The sequence below is a fragment of the Lissotriton vulgaris genome, chromosome 9 (genome assembly GCF_964263255.1).
Source record: "Lissotriton vulgaris chromosome 9, aLisVul1.2, whole genome shotgun sequence".
Taxonomy (NCBI): domain Eukaryota; kingdom Metazoa; phylum Chordata; class Amphibia; order Caudata; family Salamandridae; genus Lissotriton; species Lissotriton vulgaris.
The window spans coordinates 570,725,781-570,748,162 of NC_141697.1; the positions used below are offsets into that span (position 1 = coordinate 570,725,781).

Sequence of the window (22,382 nt, forward strand, 5' to 3'; positions counted from 1 at the left end):
AGCAAAGAAATGTGAATTTTGAGAAGAAGTGAATATTCTAAGTCTGTTCTTTGGTAGATTGAGGGAAAGCCCTTTTAAATCCTACGAGTGGGGTCTGACCATACCTTATTCTGTGTCAAACACAAGTGGTCTAATTACCAGCATCCTGCATGCCTCCCCAGCAAGTTATGGATCCTCAGAGTCCCCTGGCCCCGCTTGCAAATCAAAAATGATAACTACCTCCTGATTCCGGACTCTTCAGTTCTAAAACAGCCATTAAGCTCATGGAGAGCATTGAGGAGCTGGACCAGTCTTTGCCACACATACTGTTCTTCCCATAGACTATAATATGCATGGAACACCACAACCCTAGTCACACTAGCAAATGAATGCGCTGATATTTTTAACTGTAGCATTTTTTTTTGTTTCTTCGAACGTTCACAAAAAGCACCCTTTCCCGCATAAAAGGAAAGCAACAGTCTCTTTTACTAACTAAAATCAAACATTTACAGTGAACAATAAATAAGAAAACAGCAATGCCAACAGCATAACATTGAAGCTTAGGCAATGCAGGAAACTGCCTCCTGCTTGAACCTTAACTTCTCCACTGAGGTGATCAGATCCGTGGTAGCCAAAGCACCATCTTTGCTATTTGTTGCTGCCCGATCTTAAGCGATCCTTTGATATAAAAAACATTTTAATTTATGTGAATTGCCAATGGCATAAAAGTAAGCGTTACAATTAAAAAAACATTATTTTGAAATTAAAATATATTTTTACGTCTCTAAAAAATACGGCAGTTGAGAATTATATTGTTTTTACTCCCTTAAAAATCACTTACTCCTGGCTTTCACAAGAAAGACAGAAAGAGCTCACACTTCAAAAATATATCGGGGACCCTTACACCCCTGGGCCCTCCTTGCCGGCTCCCAACCCACATTGTTCATCAGCTATGTCTTCACCTGTAGCATTACTCCAGCACCATGACATGGTTAGGGGATGTGACACAACATGATTAATGTGGCACCACTGACATGGTGGTTTGGGGTGATGTGTAGGCTGAAAGGGGGGGGGTCAACCGTTATTTATTATCTACAAACTGGAAAAAGATGTTGGGAATTTGAAAAAACTGTAGACCCGGTGACACCGAATGCGATAATCAGCCAAACGTAACTTGACGTCAGAGCAGCTAGAAAAACACAAGACATTAGATAGACTTTCCTTGGCATCACATCCGAAGTCAGAGTTCTGTTGAAAGGCCAGGCCAGCAAGACCTAAAAGTACCTAAACAGCAAACCTCCTTTAAGCCTCCAATTGTTGGAGTATAACAGCCTCACCCAGACCCTTTTATAGCTTGGTCAGACCATATTAACTTAAAATGGCTCCTGACTTCCCACTCCTGGGTCTCTCACTTTGTTGGGCGAGAGATGTGTGAGCAGGGTGAGGAAGCTCATACAAAAAATAAAATTACCCCAATTCTATAACAAACTGCTGGCTGCAATTTACCCCTGCACCACACCAGCTCTCCCCACCCTCCCCCCCAAAAATGCAGCTTACTTTAAAACATCAAATTAAAAATAACAATACCAATAATTGTTCATGTCGGCAAGCAGCAGCTGCCATGGACGGCCTGTTCCTACCCGCCTCAAACAAAATGTCTGCTGGAGGAGGATAAACCAAAATAAATAGTGTTCAACAGAGGAAGCCGCTAGGAGGGTGGGAAGAGGCTTTCAGTCTTTTTCGGTAGTGCCTTGGACTTTGGTGAGCGAGTGGGTACGGGCTTGGAAGAGGAGGATGATGAGGAAGTAGAAGAAGAGCTGCCACTGGAACTGCGTCGAGTTTCCACGCCAGTGCTGGACATTTTTAACTTTCGGCGTTTGGCCAAGGGCGCGTTGTCCACACTCTTCAGAAAGAACCCTTCACGCTTCCCCTTGTTGAAGGCCTGCAGAGAGAGAAGATGAGACTGAGTGAGAGTGTTCAAGGAGAATGAACGTGGGAGAGGGAGTCAATGAGTATGAGAGCGAGCGGAAGACAGCATGGGGTGGAAAGTAATAGGAGTGTGCACCAGGAGGAAGAGCAGAGGAGTGTTGCACATGGAACATTAAGAGTGAAACAAAACATGGTAAATGAAGTTTATGTGGGTACATACAAGCAAGTGGGGACATAGAGATGTGAGTATGCACGTGTGAGTGTGTTAAACTAGGCACTTTGGAAGAGAAAATGACAGTTTTTGCACTGGTGGGCACAAGGCGGATGGAGAAAGCAAGCTTACTTATGCGGAGAGCACAGATCTAGAAAGCGAGGAGAGAACACAGGGAAAAAAAAGGGAAAGGGTATGCTAGGGATTATTGGATCAGCCCAGCCAACATGTTTTGCCCATTACTAGGATTTCATCAGGGATAAACTCCAGAAGAGTATCATTCAAAAATCATAATCCCTATGAATCCTCTAAATATCCAGAATTTAAAGTCATATTTTCTCTCCTTCAGAAAGTACCACCCGCTAATCCAACCAAAGGTATAGCATTTGCTACTTCCGGAGATGGTTGTTCAGTTTCAGAGAATATGTTTTGGATTTCAAATTTTAAAAACAATTGCAATTTCCTTAAGTAATCTTACATGCTACTTAAAGTATTATCAATATTTTTTAAAGAGGTTATCATTTTTAAAAGGGATATAAAAATATATAACTTTGGAAACCATCTTAGATAAGAATTTAGGATATAGCATTAAAATAACTGCATACATTTTTTAAAAGAAAGGTACGTTATTTTAGGAAAATGAGCATTTTAAAAAAGGATTTCGTGATGCACTTAAAAATAATGTAACATTTCTAAAACAAAAGCTGTGACCTTTAAAAAATATATTATTGTCCAATCTGTTTTAAATACTTGCGCCAATTTTTTTTTTTTTCAAAACCATTTTTATTATGAGTTCAAGCAAGTTTCAGCACAGCCCTCCACAGTCAGGAGGAGACTGTCAACGACAGATATGAAAAGACACAGCATTGACACAGCATTGAACCCAGTGTTATAGAATGAGACAGCCCTAACTACCCCTGCCCACCCAACCCCAAGAACACCATCCAACCCCTCCCGCAGCTACCCACCCCTTATCCCACCCTAACCCAGTGCACGTGATCACAGTTCAGCAACATGAGATGGCATACAAAGGTGGTGCCGGCCAGCAGCCTAGGGTGCGGGATCCACATCCAGTGGCAGTGCATCATCAATGTCCATGGGAGGGTCGAGGGTCAGGCCCCTGTAGTCCGCCCATCATTTCCAAATTTTGTAATGTTTGCGGGGACACCCCCGGGCTTCGAAAACAGGCTGCTCCAGACCCATGAGGAAGTCCAGGCCCGCCTTCCAGGCACTGAGTGGAGGGGGGGGGCGCTCGCTCTTCCAGGCCTGCGCCAGATCCCTCTTCGCCACCACAAGCCCCAGCAACAACAGATGGCGTTTGTAAATGTTGCCCCCAACGTTTTCTAGAACGTGAAGAAGGCCCAACCTAGGGGTACGAGGCAGGTCCCACCCCAATACCTCGGACAAGCAGTCCCAAACCCCCGCCCAGAATCGAGTCAGTCTCTCACAGGACCACACAGTAGGAAAAAGGGTGCCCCTTTCGGAACCACATCTCAGGCACTCCGGAGTTGCTATAAGGCCCGCCCGCCATAGACGGTCTCTAGTGTAATAAGCTCGGTGGAGGTATTTGAACTGGATGAAGCGGAGGCGGATAGCTATAGCAGCACCACGGGGAGATTCAAGGGCCTCGCGCCAGTCGTCTTCATCCAGGGCACCAACATCATTCTCCCACGAGGCCTTCAATGTCGAGAGGGAAGGGGAGCAGTGTGTGACAAGAGAACGGTATATCTGAGAGACCTTCTTGTCACCCAGGTCTCCCATAAAAAGTTTTGCCTCGATGGGACTAAAGTCAGGGAGTTGCTCCAAGCCCACCAGGCTAGGAGTAAGAGCGTGGCGAAATTGGAGGTAACGGAAGAACTGGGACCTGGGCATGTTAAATTCAGAACTGAGGTCCTGAAAGGACTTAAGGGTAGTGCCAGAGAGGACATGCCCGAGGGATGAGATCCCGATCGCGTCCCAGCCGTCGAACCCGGACCAAGACGCCAACGCCGGTAGCAGGCCATTACGCCACAACGGAGTCTCGGCCGTCAGCCTACCCCACCAACCCATACGGTGCAGGGCCCGCCGCCAGACCTCGAAAACCACCTGGGTGACCCGGGGAAGCAGTCGCCTCCGCCTGGCCGAGTACAGCAAGGTGTGGAGGGAGGCGTCACCCATCAGAGAGTGCTCCAGGGCATAGGCCGGATCACTGCGGTCCCCATACCACCACTCGTTAAGCACAAGGAGATGGGAGGCCTGATAGTAGGACAAAATGTCCGCGGTCGCCAAGCCGCCGCAGTATGTAGAGAGGAAGCATGTGCGTAGCGCCACCCTGGAGGCACCCCCAGCCCACAGAAACCGGCCCAGCACAGAGTCAACACTACGGAACCACTGCGGGTCAATCTTAAATGGATGATTCTGTAGTTGGTAGAGGAGACGGGGCAAGGCCACCGTCTTAAAGATGGCCGACCGGCCGTAGATGTTAAGAGGCATACGCGTCCATGTCTTGACGTCCATCTGGACCCGATCCCACACTGGCTGGACGTTCCGGTCCCATGCTACTGTGGGCGAGGCAGAGAGGAAAACACCCAGGTACTTCACACCCTCCACAGCCACCTGAAGGGATGCAGCCCAAGGACAGTTCACCGCGTCACCCCCCAGCACCCATAGGGTCGACTTGCGCGGGTTAAGGAAGAGCCCTGACGCCCGACCAAACTCTTGCATCAGTTCCAGGACACGAGGGCCCGTACGCTGCAGGTCGGTCAAGAAGAACAGCACGTCATCCGCATATAGAGCTATGCGGTCCGAATGATCCGCACCCCACACAAAGCCACGATAGAGCACATCATGGCATACCCTGGCGGCCAACGGCTCCATGGCCAGCGCGAAGAGGTAGGGGGAGAGCGGACACCCTTGACGCGTGCCCCTGGTCACCGGGAACCGAGCCGAAGCCGCCCCCGAGATACGCACCGAGGCAGTGACCTCAGTATAAAGCAACCTGACATAGGAGATGAAGACCGGGCCGAGGTTCAGCAGCGGTAAAAGAGTAAAAAGAAAGGTCCAGCTGACCGAATCAAAGGCACTGTCTATATCGGCCAACAGTAGCGCCGCCTGATCCTCCGAAGATCCGATCGCTTCTATCGCAGCCTGCACCCGCCGAATATTGTGCCTCGTTGCCCGGCGCGGCATAAAGCCTGCCTGATCTGGGTGAACAAGGGCCGAAATGTGTGGAAGCAAGCGGTTCGCGAGCGCCTTGGCCAGGAGCTTGGCTTCGAAGTTAATGAGGGATATGGGGCGATAAGATTCATGGCGATCAGGGGGCCTACCCGGCTTCTGGAACACCACGATTTCGGCATGGCGCCAATCCGGTGGGAGGCGGCCATGTTCTCGCGCCTGCTCCAGGGCCCGCAGGTAATGCGGCCCGAGCTGCAGATGGAATTTCTTATAGAATTCGCTGGGGAATCCGCTCGGCCCCGGCGCCTTGCCCACATTCAGTTGACCCAACGCGTCACCCAGCTCCTCAGCCGTCAGGGGAAGGACCAGGGCATCGCGCACTTCATCGGACACAGCAGGTGGGGGAACGGACGCGAGATAATCCGCGATATCGGCAGGGGAGAGAGTCTCCCGGGAGGCATATTGACGCCCATAATAGTGCGCAAAGCTCGTTGCAAGAGTTGCCGGGTCCGTGATCGCCACTCCTGCGTCATCAACAAGTCCCGGCAGTGTAAGAGGCTGCAAATTCTGTTGGCAAAGCCTATGGAGCATAGTGCAAGACTTGTCGCCCCACTGGTACACTCTGCTACGGGTGGCTAACCACGCCTGGCGAGCCTCGTCTAATAAGACCGAGGAGTAAGACTGCTGCGCCTGCAGGAGCAGCCGCAGCGCGACATCATCAGCCGCCTCTCTGTGGCGAGCCGCAAGGTCCTCTACCCGCGCTGCAGCAGCAACAATACTTTCTAGCCGAGACCGGCGAGCAGATGCACACCAAGCAATATCTATTCCCCGCAGGGTGGGCTTCATGGCCTCCCAGACGGTCACCGCGTCCACCCCCCCGGTAAGGTTGTCCTGCCAATAGTGGGCGATCGCGCCACGGAGATGCTGGGAGTAATCAGGGCGCTGCAGGTGCCACGTGGACATCCACCATCTGAAAGGTTGGCGTGCTTTGCACAAATCAATTTGGACTGCCACAGGGGAATGATCAGATAGCCCGCGAGGCCGGATCGCCGCCCCCCTCACCCTATCAAGGAAGGCCCTCGGTACAAACACACAATCCAGGCGCGAAAGGGAGCCATGGACAGCCGAAACATAGGTGTCTCTCGCCGCTCCGCATGCAAGTGCCTCCACACATCCACCCATCCCAGACCATCAATCATAGCCCCCAACCGTGTAGGGGAGGACACAGGCGCCACCCCGGGCCTCCTCTGCCGGTCCAAAGCCAAAGCCACGTCCACTACATCGTTCCAGTCACCACCAATCAGTGGCGTCACTAGGGGGGTGCGGGGGGTGCGGACCGCACCGGGTGACACCCTCAGATGGGGGTGACACCATCTGGTAACACAGCTCAGCTCGAAGGTCAGGGCGAGTGTGTCTTTCGTGTGTAATTAATTTAAACGTATCTTGTGTCGCACGCACAAATCATGCAGGGGCGTAACACAGGCGCCTCTGCGCGGGGGAGGGGGGGGCTGGGAGGGGGCTACACTCCATGGGCCCCTCTGCGACAGTGCGGCCCCGCAGCCAGTGGCGTGATATGAGCGCGGTCATGTTAAAAAAGAACCGGCGGAAGAAGCACCACCACCAGGGGCGCAGTGTAACACAGGGCCCACGCGCTCCAGGGGCACCTCCGCGGCTGCGCAGCCAGTGGCGCGAGTGAGCGCGCTGGTCGCATTCAAAAACAACGGCGGGAGGAGCACCACTGAACTGGATGCAAGAGCGTGCAGCAGCGGGTGCTGAGCGCGCTGCACGTGATGAGAGCCAGAAATAGGGTCGGCATGAATACGAGCTCTATGCTCGCTGTAGGAAAGATGCGGTCGTGCTGGATGGCAGCCTGGAGGATTGCCCCTTCGGGAGTTCAGGGAGCCGATCGGGCGAGGCCATGATCCCCCTCTACCCGCAAGGCTGAACGGAAAGATCATCAGGATCACACAAGTTTGAATTCATCAGTACGGTAATGCTCAGTAGAAAATAGCAAGAACAAAAAAAATGCCGGCAGATTACAAACAGGGAGAATCTAGCTTGGTATTGTTTAAACCTCCAAGTGGCTGAGAGTGGACGTTTTCGGTCGGTCAATTTAACTTTGCCAATCACTCAATGTGTGTTTCTTATATTAGGTTAAATGTGCACAAATGGGGGATAAAACTGCAGTATCAGTTTAATGCACCTTATTATCCCAAACCCAAATGACTCGCTAGACTCTGCTAGTGTCCCACATTATTTTAACTAACAGAGGAGATTCTGATGCTAGTCTGCCTTTTATACGATTTTCAGTCATGTGTTGTAGACATTTGATATTGTGTGATCGAAGGTAATTGAACAATTAAGGGAAGATTTTTATGTTGGCCATTTAGTACGACTTGGAGATTTCTAAAGACAGACGGCCAGTGAATGATGATTTATTGTTTGAACTTGCTATTGGTGATGTCAGGGCGCACTGATCACATATTTTGTTGTGCTTCTCCATTCCTACAAATCTGTGCTTGGGGACAGCGTGGGAAGCGAAACAGAGAGGGGGTTACACGATGATCTCTGTGCAGATAAACAAACCATTTCTTGGGGTGACGTATGGTTTACTGAGCTCAGTGACGTCTGCAGCCAACTGACCACATTTTCTGTCTGATACCTCTAGTAGCCCTGGATTTATAGCCAACAGCTCTCTGTATTTTCTGATTAGCAGTTTAACGTCTGTCATTGTAGCAGGTGACTGCAAGCCCTAGACCTTTTGGATAAAAGAAAAACAAACTGGCTGCAGGTGTTGTACTGGACATGAGGCCACGTGGCAGCTCTGATTTTCACAATTATGCAGCACCTCTGGCTGGTAGCTAACTTTGCTCACAACATAGCTACGTCGACCATCAACAAGCTGTCAGGGTGGAGATGGGGTGAATAATGCTGGCAAGGATGTGAAACCGAAAGGAACATGCGGTAGGGAAGTGTGACATCTCAGAGTAGGAGGGGAGAGTATCCATGCTATGTGTGATTGGGTGTTCTTGTGGCCCCGGGGTCCCAGAGTTACTTGAGCAAGAGGTGGTGTTGTTTCCAATGGGAGGATATGCACTGGTAAACCGGTGGTGATTAGTTTTAAAAAATCGAAGCTGGGGTCAGACTGGGAAAGGTAAGGAAATGGTGAGGAGGATTTTGTCTGCCCATGTATGCCTCTTAGGAGGTATGTGTGGCTGGGGCTGGAGGCTGCATTTTTATGTTAGGAATTTAAACTGCCTCAAAAAAATTATTTTCTATTGTGCAGTCGAAAGGCCTTAGGAAATGTGCCAAAAGGCAGCACTTTGTAAAGTCGAATGGGTTTAATATTCAGAGAGTGCAAGCGCTTCGGTGAACAACTGTAATTCAAGTTTGTTATTTGCCTACTATTACTGAGCGGCTTAAGTATTTCACCTTAGAAATACACAATTTGTCTCCTTGACTCTGAATGGTGTTGCTTTAACAAATGAAAACGGATTTGAGAGAAATTAAGGTGATGGGTCCCATGGATTAGTGGGCACATGCATCTACTCTAAAAGCCAGTGTTTGACATACTCTATGAGTTTGTGTTTGTCCTCATGGTCACACGTTTTAACTTCAGTGAGTCCACTCAGCCTTCATCCTTCTGAGGTTGATAAAATAAATACTGCTGAGCTGCATAACAATAAATGTTTGGGCACAGATTTGCTATTCTTTGAGACAATGCAACAGTGCATCAAAGTTGTTTCAATGTCTTGTTTCAAAGGGAGAGTAAAAGAATGTACTGTATCTACTACGATATGGTGTATGTTTTCTCTCTACCAGTGCTGGTGCACCTTAGAAAGCAGCCCAGCTTCCATTGGTGTTACAGGTACAGTGGCACGGGCCCACTGATCTCCGAGGAGCCACTGAACCCTGATTATTGTAGTATTTTATAATTCAATCAGTAGCCAGAGGGACATTTCCTTACTTGCACCAAGGCCCATGACACACTGGCGATACTACTCCTTATAGCAGCCATTTGTCAACGCACAAACCCTTAAGCCTTAGTGCAAGGGTGTGCGTTTTCTGAAACATAGGTTTTGTACTGGAAGGAAGGCTTCCAATACAAAAACAATGCTTTTAGGCTTGTTCCACTATGTATGTGTGCTGTACAATGCAGCTCACATGTAAAATAGGACAAATGAGGAGAATTTAAAAACCTTTCTCCTCGTTACACCTGTCTTGAGGAGGTGTAACATTTTGCCACAAACCCCTCTCTACCAATGATTTAGATAGGGATTTGCATCAAAGCCCATCAGTGGTCACATGGCAACGCCCCTGCACTAAACACAGAATGCCCCGTAGACGGAAAGTAACTCAAAGCAGCGCATTGCTCAACTTTGAGTTACTTTGGGATAGTATCCAATGCAAATTATGGATAGTTAATCACATTCTAATACTTTGTGAGGTTTGTGTCACAACCCCTATACATAGCATTATTAAATGTGGGCCCCTGTGGGTGGTGAACGATTAGCTTAAAAAAGATGTTATATTTAATAAAAGGACCCTTGTGCAAGGACATATTTGTTATTTACTAAACTGGCTCCTAATAGAGTTTGGATGGGAGCTTTCAGGCCTGCGGCATGAAGCAAGGCCAAGAAGGCTGCCAACTGCAAAATAAGGGTATTTTATGAGTTGGAAAGGACTCGCCGAATTCATAGGGTGGTTGAATTTGAGGACTATGTGTTATTTATTGACAATGATGCCTGCATGTATTTTTGGGGGAATGCGTACTACTTGCTGGAGTTTTTAGTATGAATTATACTTTATTTTATTTCTGGACTGCCAGGCCAGTTCGGAGAGGGGTGGGCATAAAAATTGATAAGCCCACGTCAAAAGGTAATTAAGGAGTTAACTGGAGATCAGATGGGAATGGGGCGACCGATAGGTACTGAGGGGCAGGCTGAGGACAAAGGAGGCATAGGTGGAGAGGACATTTTATGGAGGTGGACAGATAGGCTTGAAAGGACAAGGGTGGCTGTAGGTCCAAGTGGGTGGGTCTGCTCTATTAGTGAGGCAATGAGATTAGGCTGAAGGCAATATGTGTGGTGTGCAATTTCGTGAGCGTGCACCTGCCAAAGCATTATTTTACACATCAGACCCATCATTTCGAGTTACTCAGAACTCGCAGTTTCGGCAGAAAGAAAACATGATCATCTGACTAGGGAATTTGTTCTGATGGGGTAACCCCACCTTTGGTTGTTCTGGGGACGTATTCACCAGATCAAACATGGAGGAATATGTCTTCAGAAAAAGGCCAGAAATTGGTGAATTAGTGATGGAAACAGGTGTGGCAACCCCAGTTTTGATGTGAACTCTTCATTCTTTAGGGGCTATCTCGAAATCCATAGGTGATTTGGCAGCACAAAATTACCAATACTCATGCTTCCTGTACTTTCACGGTCAAAATGATCCCATCAGGATTTCCAATATTCTAGGAATTAGGGCCTAAGGAGAAAGTCTGTTGTGACTGAGGCATCTCCCCAAAGGCACAATAGACCTCATCTACAATATTTTGACACACAGCAGCGCAGCAAGCCCTCCTGCTGCTCTGTCGTGCATCAAAATAAAATGGCAGGAATGCTCTGTAACTACAAGATATGGCCCATTCCTGTCCTTCTCCCCTGCACCAGCGCACTACAGCAGGCATGCATCAGAGCAGACACCCTTACCTCATTTTGCAAGGGTGCCAGTGCTGAGGAGATATTTTTTTTTGTGCAGGAATGGACAACTTTGTGCACAAAAACAATCAACACGCATAGAAAGAGAAAACATACATATGTTCTCCTTGTTGTGCCTCCTTAGGCCTCTCCTGGGGAGGTGTAGGATTCTGACGCATTCCCAGCTTTACAAAATGTTGTAATTCTAGGAATGCATCAAGTTCCATGGATGTTGCGTGGGAACACGCAACATCCATGGAATGCCCCTTTCACGCAGACTTATGCGTGAAAGGTTAAACATATATACAAAGCCATGAAAGTCATGCAGGATGTCTTTACATGGCCTTGTAAATATGGGGAAGATGGTGCAGGCAGAGAGGGAGATGGTGCAGGCAGAGGGGAGAGAAGGTGCAGGCGGAGGGGAGATGATGCAGACAGAGGGAGAGATGATGCAGACAGAGGGAGAGATGGTGCAGGCAGAGGGGAGATGGTGCCGACAGAGGGGAGAGATGGTGCAGGCGGAGGGGAGATGGTGTAGGCAGAGGGAGAGATGGTGCAGGCGGAGGGGAGAGGGTGCAGGCAGAGGGAGAGATGGTGCAGGCAGAGGGGGAGATGGTGCAGGCGGAGGGTAGAGATGGTGCAGGCGGAGGGTAGAGATGGTGCAGGCGGAGGGAAGGATGGTGCAGACAGAGAGGGAGATGGTGCAGACAGAGAGGGAGATGGTGCAGACAGAGAGGGAGATGGTGCAGGCAGAGGGAGAGATGGTACAGGCAGAGGGAGAGATGGTACAGGCAGAGGGAGAGATGGTACAGGCAGAGGGAGAGATGGTGCAGGCAGAGGGTGAGATGGTGCAGGCGGAGGGGAGAGGGTGCAGGCAGAGGGAGAGATGGTGCAGGCTAAGGGAGAGATGGTGCAGGAAGGGGGTGAGATGGTGCAGGCGGAGGGGAGATGGTGCAGGCAGAGGGGAAATGGTGCAGGCAGAGGGTGAGATGGTCCATCCGGTAAGTTGTGAGGGGGTGACACCATGAGTTACCCGCACCGGGTGACACCAACCCTAGTGACGCCACTGCCACCAATCACAGCCAAGGAGTGGGGGAGTTCAGTCCATAAGGCAAACAATCGTTCAGCTAAGGCCCATTGCAGGGGGGGGGGGGGGCATACACACAGCCAAACACCACAGGCTCCGCACCAACCTTCCCTTGAACAAATACAAAACGTCCCTGGGGGTCGAGCCATTGACGCTCGTGAGTGTACGCCAGCCGTCTATGAATAAGAATGGCCACCCCCCTGGAGCCCCTAGTAAACCCGGCATGAAACACCTGATGAAAGCCAAAGCGCTGCAGACTCAGGGCCTTTGTACCTAGCATGTGCGTTTCTTGAAGAAGGAGCACATCCGCCAGGTCCCTCTTAGCCCAGCGAAGCACTGCCCCCCGTTTAATCTTGTCCAAGAGTCCCCGGACATTCCAGCTAAGAACATGCATGGAAGCGCCAGAAGACGCTAAGTGAGGGACATCAACCATTATCACAATGCACCCAACCCCACAATCCCCGGCCCCCGGCCCAGGCCCCAGACCCCACAGTTGCAAGATTCACGAGGACCACGTGCACCCCATAAAACAGGACCCCAAAACCCACAACCCCCGAAAAACAGACCCCCCTAACTAGCCACCCAACAGCCCAAGACCCCCAGTCCCCCACCCCTATACCTCAAGAAACAATGAAGTATCTGTCGCGGCATACGGTACTTCAGGCCCAAAACATAGCGCCGAAAGTCAGACATGCCAAAGGATCCCAAACAGCCCCCCTACCACCAACCAAGTACACTCCCAAAACCACCCCCCCAGACCCAACAGGAGGAGGCAGCCCTCAGAACATGCCCCAACCCCCCCCCCCCCCCAGCATAAGTCACAATCAAAAGCAGAGCATGATAAAGAGCATCAGTTCACATGAATCCCAAATATAAGCCAAAGAGCCAGGTAATACTGCACCAAGTCATGTCTGTACCGCCAACTGGCAGGCGGTCGCCGCAGCGGACGGCCACAGAAGAAAAGCAAGGATCAAAAAGTCGGTGAACAGTAGTCAGGGCCCCTTGCCAGAGTGATCCGTCTCCGGCTGTGTGTTCCCCAAGAGGGGGTCGCGGGACAAGGACCTCCGCCTCGAACGAGACTTGCGATGCCGCTTCCCATTGTTCGGTCGGTCGCTCCATTCCCGAGAAGAACTGCGTGAGGAACCGGAGTGCAGCCCCGGCTGGACATGTGGTCGAAGCCTGACTGTCTCGTCAGTCCAGGCGAAGACGGCCTCCGGGGAATCGAAAAAGTGGGTCTTCGAGTTGAAGATCACGCGGAGGCGGGCCGGGTAGAGCAGCGAGTATTGGATCTTCAGGCCCCGTAGCTTGGCCTTGGCCGCCAGAAAGGAATGTCTCTGCTGCTGGACCAGCTTGGTATAGTCCGGGAAGATCATAATTTTACAGTTATCAAACAGCAGGGTGTCTTTGAGCCGGGCCTCCCGGAGGATGACGTCCCTATCATGGTAGTTGAGGATCCGAGCAATGATCGGGCGAGGCCGCTCCCCAGCCGGCGGCTTTTGTGTCAAGGCGCGGTGGGCCATCGAGTGTTGGGCTTGGCAGTCTGCAAGTTGTTTTTCTTCAAAGAATTATTTCGAGTCATTAGATTTGATGTGACTTCTCTTGGTATATATTGCACTTGGGCACAGACTCTATCTTAGGTGTTTTTTTTCGCACAGTGAGTAAGAGTATGTATGAGGTGTGAACGAAAGATATGGTACAACAAGCTCAATGTACATTGACACAGTGGTAAGGAAGGAGATCTGCACAAGGCACACACTTCCGGTAAGGAGTGCCTGCACATGAGAATCTACAGCATTACAAGCTACAATTAGATGCTTATAGTTAAGTAGCATTTTCCATTCATAGCATGTCTGGCTATAGATAGACATGCTAAACACTATCTAGCAGTACTCTCCAGAAAGCAATGGCTAGTGTGTGGATGATATAGATTTTTGAAATAATGTTCTTAACACCATTTGGCAAATAAAAACCTGTTGACAGGCTACAATGTCCACCCAAAAGTACTTGGTATATATGTGTGAACTTCATTAGGTGGCTGCCTTAAAGATATCCTAGTGGGATGTTCCTTAGGAAGGCCACATGTAGGTGGAGTGCGCCCTATGTGGAGCGTGTAGAACCCAATTTGCCTTGTGGAACTAATCTGAACAACAATAGATAATCCACCTGGTTATGCCAGCCTTGGAGATGAGATGAACCCTGTGAGGCTTTGCAAAGGAGACAAAGAGCTGTTCTGACTTAACAAATTATTTGGTCCTGTCCATGTAGTAGATAAGGGTCTTCCAGACATCTAATTTGTGCAGGGGTCTTTCTGCAACAGAATCCGTCTGGAGTAAGAAGACCTGTAGCTCTATTGTTTGGTTAAGGGGGAGGGAAGGGTGGCAACACTTTAGGGAGGAACCTAGAATGAGTTTCAAGAACGGCCTAATCCCTGTGGGCCTCTATAAAGGGATCTTGTAGTGTGAGTGCTTTGCAGCTTGCTGATGCGCCTATGTGAAGTGATAGCTAAAAGGAAGGCTACCTTCCAAGAGAGGAACTGCAGTGGGCATGAATGCATAGGTTCCAAGGGTGGAAGCATGAGTCTTGTGAGGACTATGTTAAGGATCAAGACAGCAGCAGGAGGAGGTACTAGGGGGGTTTGAACCTTTGATGCCCTCCATACCAGTCCTGACCAATGGGATCCTGAACATGTGTTCTTTGTTCTGCATATAGGCCACTGTTGGACCCGGCCCATTAGGCAGGTTCACCCCTAGACTTTTTGCGTTTTCCTAGCCTATTTATGGAACCTGGTGTTGGTGATTTTAGGCCTCTGCGCACTTTTTCACTGTGGTACAGTGTAAAGTGCATGAGCTCTCTGTATGTGTGGTGAGTGACCTGCCCTCCCATAGGAATGAATGGGGAATATGTATGCCCATGGTAGTTCCTGATGCGTGGGGAGTGCAGGGGCGAGTTTGGTATGAGAGAACTCGTGAGAATGAATGCTGCAAAATGATGTATGCAGCATGACTGTGTCTAGTCTAGAAGTACTACTTTTGGAAGTTGGCATATTTGTGTAGGTTGTTGCTAGCGTGTGATTGGCTGGTGAGCCTGGCCCAGAGTGCATGGGCCTGCTTGTGGATTGACTGTCTGGTTTGAGGATGACAGGGGCTGGAGAGCCCAGGAGGTTGTCTGAAGTCAGCCCATGGATGAAAGGCAGCATCTGCTGCCAGGGAAGTGGGAGGAGATGGCACCTGATAGTGAAGGGCTCTTCCTGTGTAACTACAAAGCTGGCTCCACCTCCCGCTGGGCGACTGACACCTCTGTCCCTGATACTGAAGGGGACTTCCCTCTAAACCAGTCCAGCTGGTTCTCACACTGCCTGCTTCAAAGGACTTCAAAGAACTTCAAAGGTTTTGCACTGTATAAAAAGGGGTTGTATCCCCTTCCAAATTGTTCTTGTTTTCAACTTGAATCTGCCAGGGGCTGCTGCTGCTTGAGCTAAGGGGAATCCCTGGCTCTGCCCAGCCCCTGGGCACCTGATGGACTTTCCTGGACTCCTGGGGGACCCCTCTGCCTTGCTGGGCTGATGGGGGGGACTTTGCTTTGCCCCCTGGGACTCTCTGGACCTTTGTGCAGCATGGTGGAGCTGCATTTCTGGAAGGACCCTTTGTACTTTGTGTTCTAGCGCTTTGGGAGCGCTTTATTGCCCATAGCGCTTTCGAGCGCTTTATTTTTGATTATAGCGCTGAGGAGTGCTTTGCCAGCCTGGCGAGTGCCCACCTCGCTTATTTTTAAATTCCATTTAACCTCGGCTGCCCACGCCGTGATTGCTGCTGCCCGGGGGCCTGAAGGTGACCAGAGGCTGCGGGGAGAATCACGAAGGGGCCGCGACCTGATTGGTTGCTGCCTGGAGGCTCGTCGAAGAAGACGCGCTGTGATTGGCCGCTGCTGTGGGCCTGTTCTGGTGAGCTGCGCATCCATTGGAGGAAGTGCCGCCGCGTCATCGAAAGCTGTCCCGGGAGCCGCGCTGTGAGTGGCTGACCCCCGGGTGCTGCTGGAGGCTCGTCCCAGGGCCCGCGATGGGATTGGCTGGCTAGGCAGAAGATGAGGCCGGCCCGGGGAAGAAGGACGAGTGATGGCGGCTGGTCGGCAGGGCTCCTGTGAGCGGAGGGAGCCCTGCAGCGAGAGGAGCGGCCTGCAGACACGAGCGGAGGGGGCGCGAGGCACATTGCCGGTGCCTGCCCCCACCGCGAGGCTTCCCGACTGGAGGGAGAGCCAGAGGAGGAGAACCGGCGAGCGCCTGACCGACCGGTGAGTGGGGCCGGAGAAGGGGAGGGGCGCCGGGACACGTTGTCGGTGTCCGCCCCGCCCCCCGGTAGCGCGAGCTCGCGCTTCATGTCAGAGGGAAGCCATGAGGGCTTCATGGGCGGCCCCAGTTGGCAGTGGGTCGCCCCAACGTGAGTCAAGCCATGAGGGCTTCAAGGGCGGCCCCGGTTGGCAGTGGGTCGCCCCAACGTGTATGAGTCCAGAGAGGCTCTAGGGGGCCATTTCTTTTTGATTTACGAGCCCCGCAAGGCTCGAGGGCCCTTTTGTCGAAAAGACAGAGTCAGGGCGGCCCCAGTTGGCAGCGGGTCGCCCCAACGTTGTCCAGAGCCAGGAGAAGGCTCGAGGGGGCCTGTGTGGCTCCAGCATGGCGCAGTTTGCGCCCACGGGTCAGTAAGGACCCTGTCGCAGTTTATTTTATTGCGATGCCCAGGTGCCCAGCACTTTGTGGGCACCTGCCACGTTTAGGCTTTTTGTACTTTGGACTGGCGCTGCATGGCAGCGCGCCCTGACATTGGACACAGGGCATCCTTGCCCCAACAAGGCCAGTTGGCCTAGGGACTGCCACAGGTAGTGGCTTATGTAGTGTAGGCGCAATGTGATTTCTATGCTTTTAAATAGTAATTGCCTACTGTGTGTTTTTGCGCTATTGATTTATTAGGCACCTCTGAATGTTTATGCATTATGTGTCTTCCTTTCCATGCGCTGCACCTCTGAATGTTTAGTCATCATGTGTCTTCTTGCGCTGCACCCCTGAATGTATTTTATTGCATCATGTGCCCTATTCTTAACACCTCTGAATGTGTTACTGCATCATGTGTCTTCCTTTCCATGCGCTGCACCTCTGAATGGTTAGTCATCATGTGTCTTCTTGCGCTGCACCCCTGAATGTAGTTTATTGCATCATGTGCTCTATTCTTACTCCTCTGAATGTAGGTTATTGCATCATGGGTAATGTGTCCTTTTCCTAGACCCCTAAATGCTGAGTGATACTTAGGTGGTTGTCTTTTCTACTCCTCTGAATGTAGGTTTATTGCATCATGAGTAATGTATTCTTTCTTAGACCCCTAATGCTGTGTGATACTTAGGTGGTTCTTCTTTCTTAGTACAGGTGGTCCTAGTAAGGTCCTGGTTCCTGTTACCAGTGGTTACTGGTTGTTATCTTTGTGATTACCATTTTATGTTTTACTATTTCATTCTAGAAGTGATTTTATATTCTACATTTTATCTAGAAGTGCTATATCTGAATATGACAGTGGCCCTTGTGGCCCTGTCTTGTGTACATAATCCCTGTGAATATTGCCTGTGCCAGTTGGCACAATGTATATGTGTGATTTTATCTGATGTGTTTTTACAATACAAAAGTTATTTTTATAATAACCTTGTGTGGAGTCTCTTTTGTGGTGTGCCTAGTATGTTGTTGCTGTTGTGCGCTGGCGCAAATGCTTTACACATTGCCTCCGAGTTTAGCCTTACTGCTTGTGCCAAGCTACCAAGGGGGTGAGCAGAGGTTATCTTGGCGTGTGACTTCCTTGCCCTGACTAGAATGGTGGTTTCTGCCTGGCTTTGGCGTCAGCCTTAGCCTACCAGAAATAGCCAGTTCTAACATTGTTGGTCAGCGGTGCGGATTTTGGACTTGTGTTTGCGCAGTGCCATAGCGACAACTGGCTACATTACAAAACTCTGCAATTGTTTTTTTCAGATAGTCACATGTTTGGGATTATTGTTTTTGATTTTTTTCCTCAAGAGTGTCATTTTCAAATGTGTTTCTGCGCTTTATGTTTAGTGGCAGATGAGAGAAAGTGACAGGGCGGGACGCCATTAGAGGGGGGAGGTTCCCATAGATTAGGAATCCCTTGCTGGGTCCCGTGTCCAATCCCAAATCCTGTCCCTGTGTGGGTAGATGGAAGAGAGGGAGTGTGAGGAGAAATGACTAGCTCAGGAGGGTGGTTGTTCCCTGAGTGTAGTGTGTGTGTCTGGATTCCCCAGTGTGGTAGGATCCAGTGGTGGCAGCTTTAATGTGTCCAGTGTGTTAATTCCCATTCCCCGCTCCCAGAGTTTGGTACCTGTGTCACGTGTGGTCAGGTTGAGTGATCAGGGGTGGTAGTAACTGCCTTACCAGTCCGAGGGGGGGGGGGGGAGTGTGCGAATGAGTGATGTGCTGAACTGGAGGAGTTGGTGTGAGTTTTCTTTTTGTTAAAGAGCTTGCACGAGAGGTGTACCTCTGGTGGTGTGCAGGAGGTCCTGCAGAGGCACTGGACAGGAAGGTGGATGTCTGGCGGTGTGCTAGATGTCTTGCAGAGGCATTAGGGAGTGGTTCCAAAAGGAGTGGCTTGTGTATCTGATGATCCTGTAAAGGGGAAGAGGTTCATGTGTAACCCAGCTTGGTCCCAGTAGTATGGTAGGGGTGTAGGGGCTCACGCCTGTCTCAGTGGAGGCGGAGTGAGTGTGGGACGGTGTGTCCCACGTTGGCCTGAAACCCTATCTCAGGGCCTGGAGGGTTCCTTAAGGGAGCGCCAGGTCAGGGGCCTAAGCTGTACATAGGTCATTTGAGGAGGATCTTCCTGTGTCTAGAGGACGGGGAGTGTCTGTAACCAGAACTCCGGCGGTCCTAGTGTTGGGCAGTACCGCTCCTAAGTGGAGGGTGCAGAAGTCCTGGCTCGCTGAGCATTTGACCGTCTAGAGTGCTTGACCATTTGTGGGGCCTCTGGAGGTCGTTCCCCGAGGAGGGGGGAAAGCCAGGTTGGGGTGTGGCCTGACCTGGAAGGAGTAATGGAGGAAAATGTGTCGCTGATACGCCGCTGGCGTGTGCTCTGTCTAGCCTGAGACATACTGGAACTGGAAGGGGGTGCAGAGGGACGGTGTCCTTACTTCTGACCCCGGTGTAACCTGAGGGTTTAGATCTTAGGTTGGGAGATTAGGAAACTTCTAGGTCAAGAGGAATCTCTACCAAAGTGGATCAGCTGAAGAGACTGAGGGGGCTGCCCTTGCTGTGTGTTCTGGGGCTCACCTGCAGTTTGTTGTTTCCACCAAGGTAGAGGAAAGGGGGCTTTGCTGTGTGCTGTGTCCCCCCACCTGCTTGAAGAGGGACTGTGCTGTGTGCTTTGTACCTCAGAAGTGAAATAGTTTCCAGGTGGTAGACCAGTGATGGAGTGAGGTCCTGATCTGGTAGGAGAATTGTGTTCTGGTGAGTGCTTCTCTGTGAGGGTGCGGAAACCCAGAAGTAGAGGTAGGGTGGGGCATTCTCTCCCGTGACCTCTGGTCAGCCTGAGGGTATGGTCCCTAGGTTGTTGGATCAGTGGTAGTTGTAGCTACACTGAGAGAGAGAGTGGAGAATGGCTATTGTATGCCAGGGGTTACTACCCCCCACTCTGTGGATTAGTTAGGACCTGTGATTTGGATGGCCTATGGCCTGGTCTTGGCTGTGGATGACTAGTGTGGACTAGTGGGGTACCCTAGTTGAGTCAGAGAGTTATTATTTGGAGGAAACCATGTAGGTTCAGAGTGGCGAAAAACTGGACGGTGTCCCTGCTGTGCGAGGCCGTGTCCGTGGTTTTGTCGCCCAAAGCAGTGAAGCCCATCAGTGGTGTGATTGGTCTACCCTGCGTTTTGGCTGGAAGGGGGTTGTGTTGGACCCGGCCCATTAGGCAGGTTCACCGCTAGACTTTTTGCGTTTTCCTAGCCTATTTATGGAACCTGGTGTTGGTGATTTTAGGCCTCTGCGCACTTTTTCACTGTGGTACAGTGTAAAGTGCATGAGCTCTCTGTATGTGTGGTGAGTGACCTGCCCTCCCATAGGAATGAATGGGGAATATGTATGCCCATGGTAGTTCCTGATGCGTGGGGAGTGCAGGGGCGAGTTTGGTATGAGAGAACTCGTGAGAATGAATGCTGCAAAATGATGTATGCAGCATGACTGTGTCTAGTCTAGAAGTACTACTTTTGGAAGTTGGCATATTTGTGTAGGTTGTTGCTAGCGTGTGATTGGCTGGTGAGCCTGGCCCAGAGTGCATGGGCCTGCTTGTGGATTGACTGTCTGGTTTGAGGATGACAGGGGCTGGAGAGCCCAGGAGGTTGTCTGAAGTCAGCCCATGGATGAAAGGCAGCATCTGCTGCCAGGGAAGTGGGAGGAGATGGCACCTGATAGTGAAGGGCTGTTCCTGTGTTACTACAAAGCTGGCTCCACCTCCCGCTGGGCGACTGACACCTCTGTCCCTGATACTGAAGGGGACTTCCCTCTAAACCAGTCCAGCTGGTTCTCACACTGCCTGCTTCAAAGGACTTCAAAGAACTTCAAAGGTTTTGCACTGTATAAAAAGGGGTTGTATCCCCTTCCAAATTGTTCTTGTTTTCAACTTGAATCTGCCAGGGGCTGCTGCTGCTTGAGCTAAGGGGAATCCCTGGCTCTGCCCAGCCCCTGGGCACCTGATGGACTTTCCTGGACTTCTGGGGGACCCCTCTGCCTTGCTGGGCTGATGGGGGGGACTTTGCTTTGCCCCCTGGGACTCTCTGGACCTTTGTGCAGCATGGTGGAGCTGCATTTCTGGAAGGACCCTTTGTACTTTGTGTTCTAGCGCTTTGGGAGCGCTTTATTGCCCATAGCGCTTTCGAGCGCTTTATTTTTGATTATAGCGCTGAGGAGCGCTTTGCCAGCCTGGCGAGTGCCCACCTCGCTTATTTTTAAATTCCATTTAACCTCGGCTGCCCACGCCGTGATTGCTGCTGCCCGGGGGCCTGAAGGTGACCAGAGGCTGCGGGGAGAATCACGAAGGGGCCGCGACCTGATTGGTTGCTGCCTGGAGGCTCGTCGAAGAAGACGCGCTGTGATTGGCCGCTGCTGTGGGCCTGTTCTGGTGAGCTGCGCATCCATTGGAGGAAGTGCCGCCGCGTCATCGAAAGCTGTCCCGGGAGCCGCGCTGTGAGTGGCTGACCCCCGGGTGCTGCTGGAGGCTCGTCCCAGGGCCCGCGACGGGATTGGCTGGCTAGGCAGAAGATGAGGCCGGCCCGGGGAAGAAGGACGAGTGATGGCGGCTGGTCGGCAGGGCTCCCGTGAGCGGAGGGAGCCCTGCAGCGAGAGGAGCGGCCTGCAGACACGAGCGGAGGGGGCGCGAGGCACATTGCCGTGCCTGCCCCCACCGCGAGGCTTCCCGACTGGAGGGAGAGCCAGAGGAGGAGAACCGGCGAGCGCCTGACCGACCGGTGAGTGGGGCCGGAGAAGGGGAGGGGTGCCGGGACACGTTGTCGGTGTCCGCCCCGCCCCCCGGTAGCGCGAGCTCGCGCTTCATGTCAGAGGGAAGCCATGAGGGCTTCATGGGCGGCCCCAGTTGGCAGTGGGTCGCCCCAACGTGAGTCAAGCCATGAGGGCTTCAAGGGCGGCCCCGGTTGGCAGTGGGTCGCCCCAACGTGTATGAGTCCAGAGAGGCTCTAGGGGGCCATTTCTTTTTGATTTACGAGCCCCGCAAGGCTCGAGGGCCCTTTTGTCGAAAAGACAGAGTCAGGGCGGCCCCAGTTGGCAGCGGGTCGCCCCAACGTTGTCCAGAGCCAGGAGAAGGCTCGAGGGGGCCTGTGTGGCTCCAGCATGGCGCAGTTTGCGCCCACGGGTCAGTAAGGACCCTGTCGCAGTTTATTTTATTGCGATGCCCAGGTGCCCAGCACTTTGTGGGCACCTGCCACGTTTAGGCTTTTTGTACTTTGGACTGGCGCTGCATGGCAGCGCGCCCTGACATTGGACACAGGGCATCCTTGCCCCAACAAGGCCAGTTGGCCTAGGGACTGCCACAGGTAGTGGCTTATGTAGTGTAGGCGCAATGTGATTTCTATGCTTTTAAATAGTAATTGCCTACTGTGTGTTTTTGCGCTATTGATTTATTAGGCACCTCTGAATGTTTATGCATTATGTGTCTTCCTTTCCATGCGCTGCACCTCTGAATGTTTAGTCATCATGTGTCTTCTTGCGCTGCACCCCTGAATGTATTTTATTGCATCATGTGCCCTATTCTTAACACCTCTGAATGTGTTACTGCAT

General features: G+C 51.3%; 1 protein-coding gene across 1 annotated transcript in view; it reads right to left on the minus strand.

Annotated features, from left to right (window-relative positions):
• Positions 1 to 394: 394 nt before the first annotated feature.
• Positions 395 to 22,382, minus strand: part of RPS6KA4 (ribosomal protein S6 kinase A4) — a 193,747-nt gene continuing 171,759 nt past the window's right edge. The window contains exon 17 of the mRNA XM_086938128.1: positions 395 to 1,921. Within this exon, the coding sequence (XP_086794254.1) occupies positions 1,688 to 1,921 (234 nt within the window). The 3' untranslated portion in view covers positions 395 to 1,687. The remainder of the gene's footprint in view (positions 1,922 to 22,382) is intronic.